Source organism: Molossus molossus, unplaced genomic scaffold, assembly GCF_014108415.1.
Source record: "Molossus molossus isolate mMolMol1 unplaced genomic scaffold, mMolMol1.p scaffold_m16_p_12, whole genome shotgun sequence".
Lineage (NCBI taxonomy): Eukaryota > Metazoa > Chordata > Mammalia > Chiroptera > Molossidae > Molossus > Molossus molossus.
The window spans coordinates 25,526,250-25,540,356 of record NW_023425347.1 but is presented as its reverse complement, the minus strand read 5'-3'; the positions used below and the strand labels follow the sequence as shown (position 1 = coordinate 25,540,356).

At 50.9% G+C, this 14,107-nt stretch overlaps 2 protein-coding genes across 12 annotated transcripts in view; one reads left to right on the top strand and one right to left on the bottom strand.

Moving 5' to 3' along the window:
• The window catches only part of JARID2 (jumonji and AT-rich interaction domain containing 2), a 266,545-nt gene extending 261,069 nt beyond the window's left edge, over window positions 1-5,476 (top strand). For all 11 annotated transcript variants that reach the window (XM_036257239.1, XM_036257247.1, XM_036257237.1 and 8 more), the window contains one exon: window positions 3,597-5,476. In XM_036257239.1, the coding sequence (XP_036113132.1) occupies window positions 3,597-3,776 (180 nt within the window). In that variant the 3' untranslated portion in view covers window positions 3,777-5,476. The remainder of the gene's footprint in view (window positions 1-3,596) is intronic.
• Window positions 5,389-14,107, bottom strand: part of DTNBP1 (dystrobrevin binding protein 1) — a 149,689-nt gene continuing 140,970 nt past the window's right edge. The window contains exons 9-10 of the mRNA XM_036257250.1: window positions 7,747-7,890; window positions 5,389-6,528 (exon numbers count right to left, since the gene is read on the bottom strand). Coding sequence (XP_036113143.1) covers window positions 6,311-6,528; window positions 7,747-7,890 — 362 coding nt within the window. The 3' untranslated portion in view covers window positions 5,389-6,310. The remainder of the gene's footprint in view (window positions 6,529-7,746; window positions 7,891-14,107) is intronic.

Here is a 14,107-nt window from a genome sequence, read left to right as displayed (position 1 = left end):
CCAGGATCTGGGTGCTGGTGTCCCCAGTGCCACACTGTCTGGGGGACCATGCTGTTCCTCAGAGCCAGGGTCCAGGTCCAGGAGGGACAGTGGCTGCCCGTGCAGGCCCATCACAGGACGGAGCCCAGCTGAAGGGGGCTGGTTCTTTAGCTGAGCGACAGAAGAGGAGGCCTTTCCTCCTCCCCGAGGCCAGCAGCTGTGTGGACTTGCAGCAGCTGCTTCCAGGGTCTCAGAGCCGTCTGTCAGGTTGTGGTCTCAGAAGGTTGTCGCAAGGGCCTAGGGACAGGGCCAGGGGCCATCCCGGCTGCAGCCCCACGGAGTCTCAGCTGTAAAGAAGTGAACAGTCCAGCCTGCTGTGGTGAACTCTGCCCACGTGCTGGCCCTGTCCTGGGGGTGCAGCTGATGGCTGCGCATCGGGTCCTGGAGGGGGAGGGAGCTTTCCGTCTCACCGGAGCCCCGCCCCGTGCTGGGCTCTATAGCTGGCGGGGCACCTGTGTCCTCACACATAGCGACCGCTCTGCCAGGACGGCGGGGCTGTGCCTGCGTCTGGGTGCCCTCACCCAGCAGATGCCTTCCCTCTCCTCGGGAGCTGCAGACACCACGGGTGGCCTTTCCCTTTCCCGGAGGCGCTGTCTAACCTGAAGCTGGGCACTCCGGAGCACAGCGAGGCTGGGGCACGTGAGGCTGGGGCGTTCTCGAAGCCCCCAGCCCCCAGCCCCCCCTCCCCCCCAGCAGGGGATTGCTTCCAGCAGGAACCAGGCTCTGTGCCCTCACCCAAGGGCCTCAGCCTAAACCTCTCTCTCACGTTCTGTATCCAATCTGTAAATCCCATTGGTTCTACCTTCCAAGCAAGCCCTGGGCCCAGCCTGTTCTCATGCTTCTGCCCTCACTGGAGGCGCTGCCACCCAGTTGGGATGAGCCTCCCTTCATCCCTTCCTGGCCCCTGTGCTCCAGGCATCTTTCCTGAGACCCCCTGGGCCTCAGAGGGGCGGTGTCTGAAGCCCTTCCTGCGCCAGTTGGTTAGTCTCTCCAGGCCCCGCCACTCCCCCTGGATAAGCAGTAACTTCAGCCGAGGACGCTGTGGGAGAGGTCCCTGCATCTGAGGCTCTCACCTCTGTCTGTCACCTCCTCCAGCAGTTAGCGCACATGCTTCTAAGCTGCTGTGCGGTTGCCTTTTCAGACGTAAACTGACAGCGCTTCCTGAAACAGCCCTGCCCCTCAGAGAGCACCTCTCTCTTCTTGAGGAGCCCGTCAGCTGCCCTGGGGACCGTGCCACCCACCCTGGCTGGCCCACTGCTGCACACACTGCCCCAGGCCCTTTCTCCAAGCCTCTGCCTGCATCTGCAGCGTGGCCATCATGGTGTCCTGGCTGCCAGGGGGCATAGCCGTGGGCCTCGCCTGGAGCCTCCCTCCTGCTCCCCTCGACACCCCTGGAGTTAGTCCATTGCAGTGTGACTGCCTGTGGCTGTCACACACCCAGGTGTGGAGGCAGGACTCGGGGGGACAAGCACCTGCAGTTCCAGCCGTGGGTCAGACCTGGTGCAAGCCTGTGGCTAAATTCTAAGATTGGAAAGCTGAAAACAGGTCTCTGCACCTTGTTCAGCAAAGGCCGTAAGCACTCTGCCCCCTCACTTTTACAGCAAATGTCAGAACACAGGTCAAAAGAGCCCCGTGTCTGAGTGAGAACAGCTCTGGTAAGTGGCGGAGCCCTCGGCAGCGGTCCGGCCTCCCACCAGGTTCCAAAGCTCCACCAAGTATGGGTCAGTTTCGGCCGCCAGCCCACTCAGTAGCCTGGTGTTTCACATGGCTGAGGTCCTGGAATAAGAGTCACGTACGTAGATAGTGTCTGTTGCCTGAAGCTTAGTCTTCTGTGTTCAGAAGTCTGCTCTGTTAGTGAATGAGAATCTGCAAGTCCTGCCAGCAGTTGAACTTTCTTTAAATTTTTTTTTTCTTTATTGATTTTAGAGAGGGAGAGAGAGAGAAACATCGATGAGAGAGAGAACATCGATTGGCTGCCTCCTGCATGCCCCCCACCGGGGATCCCACAACCCGGGCATGTGCCCTGACCAGGAATCGGGCTGGCGACCTCTTGGTGCATGGGTCGATGCTCAACCCTGAGCCACACCAGCCGAGTGAACTTTTTTAATGGGGGAACTTCTAGCTCTAGTTTGGATTTCAGAAATGGCCCTGCAAGCACAAGCCCGTTTGAGCCCCCGAGTGCCCGGCAAACAACCCCTTCTGGGCGTGGGCTCCATCCTGCTGTGGAGGTGACCTCCGTCCCATGCACCGTCGCTTGTTAGCGTGTTTACTGTCTGATGTTCAAATGCCCAGAGGTGGTATTTTACAGACGCACGGCCCTGCCCCTTCCCAGGGCGTCTTTAGCTTTCTTTCCTGTCACACACTTTTCACTCTCTGCCTCTCGCCTTTCATTTCCACATGATGAGCGAGCGCCTCCTGTTGCTGTGTCCAGAAGGCCAGAGAGCGGGCATCCGAGGCCCCCTGCCCTCCCCGTGTCCACGTGGTCCCCTCCATCCCTGGCCCAGAGCAGGTTTTATAAAAGGTTATTGTCAGAGCTTCATGCTATTTTGATACTTTCCTGTGGTTTCTTTCAAAAGTAGATGATTGAGTTTAACTTAAAGTAACCATTGTATTTTTGATACCAACAGATAAATGGTTCTCTTGAGTGAACTATAAGAACACGTTTTGTTTGCCATCTCTCGGTCACAGAGGAGGAGGGGGAATTATGGAAATATGTCTAGACAAGTGTTTGCATCTGTCTGCGAGGCCAGGGAACAGGCTCGGGTGTCCGGTGAGCCAGCGAACCGGCAGCTCCCCAGGGAGCATGCTGAGGGACCTGGGCCTCGAGCCCACGGGACTTTTCTCCTAAATGCTCATCGTGGAGGCGGCAGAGCCCTCCCCACCCCTCCCCCTTCCCAGGTAGGGCCCAGGGTGCCAGCTGCCGAGCTGTGAGGCGGCAGGGGCCTCTCAGAGGCCTGGTGGTCGGCCTGCTGGGGCGTCTGGCTGCACGGCGAGGGAGTCTACCTCGGGTCGGAGCAGACCCAGGTCTGGCTGCAGCTCTTAGGGAACAAGTACATAAGTGTGTAGTTATAGGACTTTGTGTATTTCAGGGCTTTAGCACATTAGTTGGTCCAAACCTTGCAGCCACCAGGAGGTGCTGTCAGGCTCCCTCGAGCTCTGGAGGAGGAGTGGAGGTTCGGAGATGGACAAGGCAGGCTGTCCGTGCGCCGTGCCCTGTGCCTGCCTGCTGGCTTTCAGATACGAGCTGGCAGAGGTGCCCCCCAAGGACAGCATGTTGTTTAGGTACCCGGTTAGGGGCCTCATCCTCAGAAGGCTCTGACTCTTTCTCCAGCCCGCTCCATCTCAGGTTCGATCAGGGAGATTTCTAAAGTCTGTCCCCGCTTTCCTGAAACACACTCTTGGGGCAAGGCTCGGAAATCCGCATCTTGATGTGGTCTGATGAGGGTGGCTGGTAGCCCTGCTGTGCCAACCAGCTCTGCTCTCAGAGGCCCTCGGGTGATTCTAGGGACCGAGTTCATCTGGTTTGTTAATTCTGTCTTTCTTCCAACCCGAAACAGGAACAGATCATCAGTCTGGTTAATCAGATCTGCGGCAAGGTATCTGGTAAGAACGGCAGCATGGAGAACTGTCTCAGTAAACCGACACCAAAAAGGGGGCCCCGCAAGCGAGCGACGGTGGACGTGCCGCCCTGCCGGCTGCCGCCCAGTTCATCCAGGAGCGCCGCCAGCTCGTCCTGAGGCCGCCGCCGCCGCCGCCAACTGAGATCTATTTTTTGTAATTATTATATTCTAGTTTGGAGTACTTGCTGTAGGATACAAGCTGTCTTTGCACTAGCTCTAAAGAAGATTTTCTTCTGGTTTTAGAGAACTAATTTTGTTTTAGCATTAAACTGTTGAACTTTTTTTTGTACTTAGAATACCTAGATACTGCAGTCGGATTTTTTGAAACTGCCGTATATTCACTGTTTTAAAACCCTTGAGGGGCCGTGTTAATTTGTATCGCCCCTGTGGCTGACAAAAGCCTTTTTGTTTGATTTTTTTTTTTTTTTTTAACTGTTGGGGAAAAAAGGCTTTTAAACCCATTTTTGAAGAGGGTGAAGTTTGGAGAACAAATTTTAAAACCATCAGTCATGTGAGCAGATTTTTCTAGAGAGCAAAAGGGATAGGAGACACACACACACACACACACACACACACACACACAAAACTTGAAAAGAAATGGCTTTACTTTGGCTGTCTTTTCTTCAGTCATGTGCAAGATGAGTTTGTAATTTTTAAAACCGGAGAACCCCACTTTGTTTCTCGGGCGCTGTGGCAGCTGAAGCAGACGTTTCCTACCCACGGGCAAACGGGGCGAGCGGAGTGCCGAGGTTCTCTCTACCAGCACATCACTATGCATCTGTCTAAGGAAGAGCGGAGCGGGGAAGACTGCCTGCCTTGGAGGGGTCACGTGCGGAAACCTGTGCCTGATTTCATTAGGAAATCCATTCTGTTATTTTTTGGTGCTGTTGGCTACTTTATCAAAAAACCCTTCAATAGCATCCTTAAGGAAAAAAAGGAGAAACGTGATTGGAGCCGTAAGTGCTTCCTTGTCATAGACGTGCAATCTTTCTAACATTCCATCTCATCTCACTGCTTGTCACACCACACCGTCAGCATTAATCTTCTCACGTCGTTTCGTTGGTCTCACTTAGAGCCGCTAGGAGGTCTGCAGTTCTTTTTGAATGTGAAAACGCATTTGCGCTCATCTTGTCTATTTTTTCTCTTCATGTTGTAACAAAAAGAAAAAAGAAAAAAAAAAGAATCCCATCCTTTTGTACATACGCCTGTAAATTGTTTTAAATACTTGAGCCTTTTTCTCAGTGGGAGTGGGGAGGGGGGTGAGAAGACAAGATGAAGAAAAGCCTTACATTTCAGTTTCTTCATCGGTTGGATTGGATGCTTACAGGGTTTTTCTTGTAACATTTATAAGTGCTGCTTACATCACTGAACAACAACAAAAAAATAATAATGGAGTAGCTGTTGCCCTTCTCCGGTTGTGTGTACAGTCTGTGTGGAATAAAGAAGGGAAACTGTTTTCACAAGCTGTTCTTTGTTTCATAATTGGATTCATCGATCCCGTAGCTACCCATATTGCACTGAGCTTGCCAGTGGGACTGTCAGGAACGTCCTGTGATCCACTTTGTTGGTTGTTGTTGCAGAAGACTGAACTGTTTTGGAATATTTAACAATTACATAAACAGAGTCAAGTGTTTTCCAATGTGGTTGTCTGGTTTTTATGGCCTTGCTGTGTACTTTCCCTCCTTTGACAGTAAACTTCTGCCTACGGCTTACAGTTTGGCATTTAATTTATTAGCGCTGCTCTGCACCCCTCCCTCGGGAGGGAAGACTTCATGTTGTTTATTGCCAGTTTTTTGTTTACTTTTCAGGTTTGTACTACAAGGTTTAATAATAAAAACAAAGTTTTTTGGACATTTGTCTTGTGGAAGATGAGTGAATGAAATGAGCTTTCTTTCCCGGTCAATGGGCAGAGGGCGCGAACCCTCCCCTCGGCCAGTGGCGCAGACAGCACAGCCTGGACCCACTCACTTTCCATCTGCCGGCGGCTGGATCCCCTTTGAGCAAAGCCAAATGCCTGCTGCCTGCATCTTGTTTTCTGTGGGCCACTGGGAACTGCTAGTGGCCCTTCTCCCAGGAAGCCGCCCCTTGGCTGGGTGGAGGGCTCCTCGTCCTGCCTGCAGGGGGCGCCCCCTCAATAGGTGCTGAAAGGGGGGACCCAACTCTGTGGGGCCAGCTCCTTGTCAGGAGAAAGAGTAGCAGATGGGTTTGCTTACGTTTATTTCCCTTCCTTCAGGCCCAGACGTGTGTACTGTTAAAATAGGGGTTATTTGTTGAATTGTTAATACTTTTGTAATGATCAGATGAAAACCCAAGTTTTGTTAGAGCCACGTATGACTAGTTACATTCAGGGGAAGCAGACCTCTCTCTGGGAAGGGCTTCTGCTGAGCCCACGAGGGGATGACTCCTGGCCCAGCCACCCTGCAGGCCCCTCGGGGGCTCTAAAGCTTGAAGGATGTGTGTTTGGAGGCCTTTTCTGTACAGACTGGCCATGTACCCTCTCAGTTTGAAGTCCTCAAACTTTATTGTTAGCTTTTCTTCTGTCAAGTTTCTCACAAATTATTGGCAACTGTGTGACAATCAAGAGCCTTCACAGTGGGATTCTGAGCACAGCTGGCCTTCCTTAAATGCGCTCAGAGAAGGGGCTGCCGGACTTAGGAGTCACTGTCGTCGGTGTGTAAAGTGGCAAGGGCAGTGTCCACCTCAACGCCCTCCTCATCAGACTGGACGATGGGAGACTCCCCACCTTCACTGCAGTCCTGGGTGGCTGGGTCATTGCAGGTGGAGGGTAAGGAAGGTGGCTGAGCTCGTAATTCAGAGGGATTTGGAACCTGAAGAGTAATTTCATTCTGACCAGTACCTGATTCAGGCCCTGCAAAACAGGAAAAACGCTGTGATGAAAGTATTGTACTTTAGACTTGCCACTGCAGATGGTGGTCTGAGCTCATGCTGCCATAGCTGGCGTCGGTCTTTGGTTGTGGTGGGCTGGGGGCTGCAGAATGAGGCTAAGCTAGGCGACCCCAGAGTCATCCGGGGGCCTGAGCGGGCCCTGCCCCTCACAACATGGAAAGACCCTGGACCCTTCCCGCTGTGTCCAGCAGGATCCCGAGCCGCAGGCCCAGCGCGCACCGCACCCACGGGAACCTGGACTCACTTCTGTGACTTTGGGAGTAATTCAGAGAAGGCAATGCTGGGAGAAAAATTTACTCTTCATGAAATTAGAGAAATGCTAGAAAGATTAAGTTCTTAAGGAATCAAAGTCATGCAGATGATGGAGTCACTGTTTCTAAATCTCTGACTCCCAGCGTCCCAGCCTCTCAGCACGGGTGCCCCTCCCGGGACAGCACTGTTCTCACAGATCTGCTGGAGAAGAGGGCTGAGAAGCTGCCAACAGCACTTGCTGGCAGGCACGCTAAGGGCTTGACCTCAGCCCTGGAGCCTGCAGAGCTGGGGGCCGTCCCGAGGGCCGGGCGCTGCGCTCTCCTCCCCTGTGTGTGTGCAAACCTCAACACTCTCTTTGTCATGACGCATCTATAAGGAAACCCACCCCAGTCTAGTCTGAAATTGGGAATGAAGGGAGCCCAGGGGTAGGTCTGGAGCCTCAGCAAACACTGGCTGAGTGAATGTGAACTCTGGGGAAGGCGTGAAGTGCCCAGGGCTGCAACCCTGTTTAAAAAGTATAAGCCAAATGCTGAACACACATCTTGGCCTTGCTCACAAAAGAGATGAAATAAACACCAGCTGAATGAAGGAGGGGGGAGTTTAAAGATGTCAAATTCATGCTCAGACCAGCACGAGGTGTGTGAGCCACACAGGAGAGCTCCCACCTTCCCCTAAATTCCAGTCTTTAACCACAAAAACTCCTATTCTGAGACGGAGGAGCTAGGGTGCGGGTCAAGAGAGGCCTGCTCTGGGATGGTGTCTGGGCAGCACTTCTCCTCGAGAAAGCCCCGCCCAGGCGCGGGGAAGCCGGTGCGGGGAGCAGGCAGCTAACTGGCTTAGGAACATGTACATTTCTGCTCTGTTGTCCTCCCTCTGAAGGGGAATCATGTTGATATGAGACTGTGTATGCAAGTCTGTCACCTCCTACCTAAGACGGGGGACAGCACAGCATTATCTTCTCCACCTGAATTCAAAAAGACATCCAGAGCCTCCTGGTCAGAGATGTCCATCAGGTCCATCTGCTCCAGCATGTCGATGTTCACCTCCATGGACGACATGCTGCCCATGGGCTCTGGGAAGGGAAGGACACATCATCTTCAACAACACTCTAAAAGGTGAACTTCGATCCACTAGGCTAACCACTGTATTTCCTAGATATAAAATACCTCCTGCTACTTCTAACTTTGAAAACAATTAGGAGCAATATAGTAAATGACACATCCCAGTTTGGTGCTTTACACCCATCCTAGATTAAACTAGGTGGCTATTCCCTTCCACACCTTCCCTAGTAGGAGGTCTTCACCCTCAGCCCTCTGCCTGCAGGTGCTGCAGACACCGCTCTGCACCGGGCAGCTCCTGGCTGTTGGGAGCAGGGTGCTGTCTGGAAGAGCTGACATTCCTGTAGCGGCGCCAGGTTGACAAGCTGCCACCACACACTCTGCTCTGCCCGCCACTGCCCCACAGTTAGCACTGCAGCTGAAGTTTCCACTGCCCCTGTGCCATTTCTCTACTCTCACTCTCCACAGCAGACAATGTGAGGGCGCCGGGGAGCCGGGGAGCCGGGGAGCCGGGGCCATGAGCTCCCTGCAGTGAAAGCAAAGACGGAACGCCATCAGCCCACCAGCAAAAAGAAACTAAGACCACTAGGAGTCTGTCAGCCGAGGTACCAGGCGAGGGATGCCTCCTGCATCTGGTGTTCATATTTAAACGACCTCTGTGGTCCAGAAAACCACAAGCCAGTTAAGTCACCCAGGCATGACGGTGCCTAGCAGAACTAAATACAAATTATTCTGGATGGACACACCCTTAACCGTGGGTCTCAGAGACAGAAAAGAAGGGATCCTCTCTCCCTTTCAAAACTGAAATCAGAGCAAGGCCAGAAGCCAGAATGCCATGCTGATGGCCTCCATGGCCACACAAGGAAACCTGCGTGTCCCTCACTGTCTAGCAGCCCAGTACCCACAGAAGAGGCCCTGAAGAAGTTGCAGGATAACACTACACTGGTGTCCCTTGCATCTCCTCCAGGTTGTGAAGGTGAAGTAGCTCTGTGACAAGGTCAGTGCCCTGGTCAGGTCTGTGTTTCTGTAAAAACACAAAATCCATTCTAATCGAATCCCAAATTTACAGCACACGCATGCAAATAAGTCAGAAACAAATGGTATTAGCATCCTTTCTCAAGAATTTTAAATGACTAGGTATTTCTGAATCAAATAAAAACTGGAATAAAAAAGTGAACAAGGCATAAAACTTAGAGCAGGCATTTGAAAAACAGCCAAATAACTTCCAGATAGGAAAAATTTGATTACTGAAACTTAAACTCTGGGCAGAAGAGAACCAAAGAGAAACTTAGTAAAGTAGGAGACAGACTGAATAAATGCCCCATTATACAGCAAAGAAAAAGGTGGGAAATAGGAAAGAGCTGAAGAGATGAAAAATGCAAAAGTTCACACAGTTCCAAAACGAGAGAGTGTGGGAGCAGCCATCTTCAGAGACTTGCTGAAAGACCTGAGGTCCCAGATTTTGGATGCAAGACGGAGAAGAAACCCTGACCAGCATCAGTTACAGTGAAATTGACGGCCTCAAAAGAGAAGGGCAGAGGAGGAGAGACAACAAAATACACTGACAGCGTCTGAACAATAAAAGCAGAAGACAATAATAAATTCAAAGAGGTGAGATAAACGTCAGCTCTCAAATTATATTATCACTGAACAGCATTTAAGATCAAGTGAAAGACAACCCGCATGTCAGACAGAAGGACCTGCCTGCTCTCACTCCGGGGAGATGGTGGTGAATCCCAGAAGGGGGTCTGAGATGCAAGAAATTTTAAACAGCAAAATGTCTGTAAGTTTGTGAGTCACTATAAAACCTTGAATAAAGTACTCGCAGAAGTGTACGATGTGGGGGATTTACTCCAGCAGAACTGAAGGCCTGGGCGATGACGACAGGAGTGGAAGGCTGCGATGAGGGTTGCAGCCGTGTAAGGATCCTTGTTTTATTTGGGGGAGAGAGAACTGGATTGTCTTTAGGCACCACAAAGTCATACAAGTACAGCACTAAAATAAATGTTGAATAGTACGTAATTCTTACTTTGAGCTGGGGGAAGGTTTACTATAGTTTAATGACCCCACTTTAGTGGCAATATCCAAAGCAGCGTAGCCGGGAACCAGGCCAAGTCCACCTTCTCTGCATCAGACCTGACCAGGGCACTGACCTTGTCACAGAGCTACTTCACCTTCACAGCCTAGAGGAGATGCAAGGGACACCAGTGTAGTGTCATCCTGCAACTTCTTCAGGGCCTCTTCTGTGGGTACTGGGCTGCTAGACAGTGAGGGACACGCAGGTTTCCTTGTGTGGCCATGGAGGCCATCAGCATGGCATTCTGGCTTCTGGCCTTGCTCTGATTTCAGTTTTGAAAGGGAGAGAGGATCCCTTCTTTTCTGTCTGTGCTATCCTCTTGAGGGCAAGAGTATAACTTTTAAAACAAAGGAGAGAAAAAAAATGGACTGAAAAGAGTAGGAAAATAGCACCAAATAAGGTGGTAATGAAGTCAGCTATGTCAGTAATCACAATAAATGTAAATGAACCAAATTTGCCAGTTAACAGAGATTATAAAACTGGATTACAGCCCTGGCCGGTTTGGCTCAGCGGCTGGAGCGTCGGCCTGTGGTCCAGAGAGACCCGGGTTCAGTTCCCGCTAAGGGCATGTACCTCGGTTGCAGTTTGTCCCCGGCCCTGGTTGGGTCGTGTGGGTGGCAGCCACTCGATGTGTCCCTTTCATGTCGATGTTTCTCTCTCTCTCTCTCCCTCCCACTCTATCTGAACAAAATATTGAAAAATGTCCTCGGGTGAGGATAAAAAAACAAACAAAAAACGGGATTACAGTGATTAAATCTAGCTATATTCTGTTTATAGGAGACACTCCTAAAACAAAAAGAAACAAGTAACATTTTTTTAAACATGGAAAGTAAGCAATGTAATAGCTATAGTATATCAAACAAAACAGATATAAGAGGAAACAAAAACAACACTGGGCTAAAGAGTTATACTGAATGATTTTTTAAAGGTTCAATTCTCCAGGAAGATATTTCAAAATTTCTGTGTGACTATAAAAATGGCTAGGATCATGAGAGTTAACTATACCTTTTTGAAAACTGATAATTAAGCAATTCAAAAAATAGTAATAGGGAAATTTGAACAACCTCATTAACAGGCTTGATGAAATGGACACATACAGAACCCATGACTATCATTTAGAATCTTGTTCTCAAGTACACATGAAACATGTAGAAAAATTATCTGTAATGGCCCATAAAATAAGTCCTGAATTTTATATATATCCCATTCTCCAACCACAACTAAAATTTAATCAGAAATCGGTTAACAAAAGGTAACTAGAAAAACCTTCACACATTATTTTAAAACAAACTTCTAAACAGTTCATAAGTCAAATAGGAAATCTTAAAGGAAAATTATACCCAGAAACTATTATATATCAAAACATGTAGAATAATGTTAAAATAGTACCCTAGTGAAAAATTAATAGTTTTGACTACCTTAAGAGAAGTCTAAAAATTGAGTCTAAACGTACAACTTAAATTAGATCAAAAAAATAAAAATTAAATGAAAAAAGCTCAGAACATGCCCACCACTAAAGAGAAGAATGAAATAAAGATACAGTAGAAAGGAAGAATAAAACTAAAAGGTGATTCTCTGTTGAAAACATTTAAAAATGAATAATTTAAGATTCATCAAAAAAAAAAAAAAAGCAATGAAAGGCCCAAATTAAGAATTTGAGGAATGCAAAAGCAAACCTAACCTTCAATATGGCAAAAGCTTAAAAGAGTACTATGGATAACGTTATGCTAGTATATTTGAAAACAAGACACACTGATCAAATTCCATGGAAAATTTGCTAAAATCAACAATAAACAGGAAGTCACTAACTGCCAGAGAAAAGGACCAGGTAGTTCTTCCCACACAGAAATCATGGGTCTTGCTGTCAGAGGCAGCTTCTTTCCACCACTCAGGAGACACACGATGAGACCACCATGTGTGTGCACAGAAAATTCCAGTCCTGTTTAGCCATCAGTTCTCACTCAATCTAGAAACTTAAGGCAATTTCCGTCAAACTCTGCACAGGGTTTCTCACAGAACTTGAAAATCTGACATTAAAATTTACAGAAGACAAAGAGCCAAGAATAGCCAAGGCCACGCTGAAGAAAACGGATGTGTGAATGTGTAGAGGTGCAGGGATGGCTGCCACAGACATCAGGCCTCGCTGTCAAACGGGGTTCTCAACCTAGCACCACTGATACTTTGGACCAGATAATTCTCTGTTGAGGGGCTGTCCTGCACTACAGGATGTGTCAGCAGCAGCCCTGGCCTCTACCCACTAGAAGGGTGCCCCAATCGGCAAGCGAAACTGTCGCCAGACATTACCAAATGTCCTCTCTGGGACAACAGTGCTCCCAGCTGAGAGCCACTGCCTGAAGAAGCAGAATTACAACGGTGCGCTCTGGGCGTGGGGCCGGGGAGAGCCTGGAACAGAAGGAGCACCCAGGACACCCCCACCTGTGGAAATGGTAAGAATGACGCAGGGACAGATGCTGGTGCGTGAACAGTTCCTGCTTTGGAAAAAGACTAAAATTCGATCCTTACCTCATGACATAAACAAAAGTCAAGTGACGTGGACTTAAGAGCCAAATATAAAATGAAAAATCTAAAACTTTTAGTAGGATGCTCTTGTAACTTGGAGTCATATCAAATGTATACTATATCTTTCTAACTCAAACCATTTTATGTGTCTGGACTAGTTCTTACATTTTTTTAAAACTCTAAAGCAAATATGGTAAAATATTAACGTTAAATCTGGAAACAGGCATGTTACATTACTTTCAGTTCTTTTTTTAAAAGTCCTACTTAAAATAAAAACCAGTCCACGTCAAAGTTCTAAATAAAACCATCATGAGGAGATAATCACACAAAGTTAAAATCATAAGCCGGCAATTAAGTTACCTCTTCTAACTTAATTTTCTCACCAGCCCCGACATCGCCTCTTCTTTCCCCGGGCAGCGAGTGCACTCGGCAACCCCAGGGGCAGTCGGTATGTGAGGGCCAGGGGCACCCCGGCTCCAGAGGCTGGCCCTGCTGAACCCAGCTCAGCATAGACGCACAGGGCCCCGAGCGCTAACTGTGGGGACGCCCAGGTACAGACCAGGGCACCTCACAGTGATCTGGATGTGACTAACCGCAATGCCAACCCCTGGCACTCAGCAAGCAAACGAGACCGGGACGTGCTTCTGCAGAAAGCGGGAGCGGGTGGCGCGGAGACAAGCCTGGGCCGGCTCTCACCCAGCACCTGGCCCTGTCCTCGGCGCTGCCTCTACTCCTGGGCCGGCTCTCACGCAGCACCTGGCCCTGTCCTCGGCGCTGCCTCTACTCCTGGGCCGGCTCTCACCCAGCACCTGGCCCTGTCCTCGGCGCTGCCTCTACTCCTGGGCCGGCTCTCACCCAGCACCTGGCCCTGTCCTCGGCGCTGCCTCTACTCCTGGGCCGGCTCTCACCCAGCACCTGGCCCTGTCCTCGGCGCTGCCTCTACTCCTGGGCCGGCTCTCACCCAGCACCTGGCCCTGTCCTCGGCGCTGCCTCTACTCCTGGGCCGGCTCTCACCCAGCACCTGGCCCTGTCCTCGGCGCTGCCTCTACTCCTGGGCCGGCTCTCACCCAGCACCTGGCCCTGTCCTCGGCGCTGCCTCTACTCCTGGGCCGGCTCTCACCCAGCACCTGGCCCTGTCCTCGGCGCTGCCTCTACTCCTGGGCCGGCTCTCACCCAGCACCTGGCCCTGTCCTCGGCGCTGCCTCTACTCCTGGGCCGGCTCTCACCCAGCACCTGGCCCTGTCCTCGGCGCTGCCTCTACTCCTGGGCCGGCTCTCACCCAGCACCTGGCCCTGTCCTCGGCGCTGCCTCTACTCCTGGGCCGGCTCTCACCCAGCACCTGGCCCTGTCCTCGGCGCTGCCTCTACTCCTGGGCCGGCTCTCACCCAGCACCTGGCCCTGTCCTCGGCGCTGCCTCTACTCCTGGGCCGGCTCTCACCCAGCACCTGGCCCTGTCCTCGGCGCTGCCTCTACTCCTGGGCCGGCTCTCACCCAGCACCTGGCCCTGTCCTCGGCGCTGCCTCTACTCCTGGGCCGGCTCTCACCCAGCACCTGGCCCTGTCCTCGGCGCTGCCTCTACTCCTCACACACACAGCGTCCCTGCTCTGTGCGGCCTCCAGCTCACCGCTGTCCAA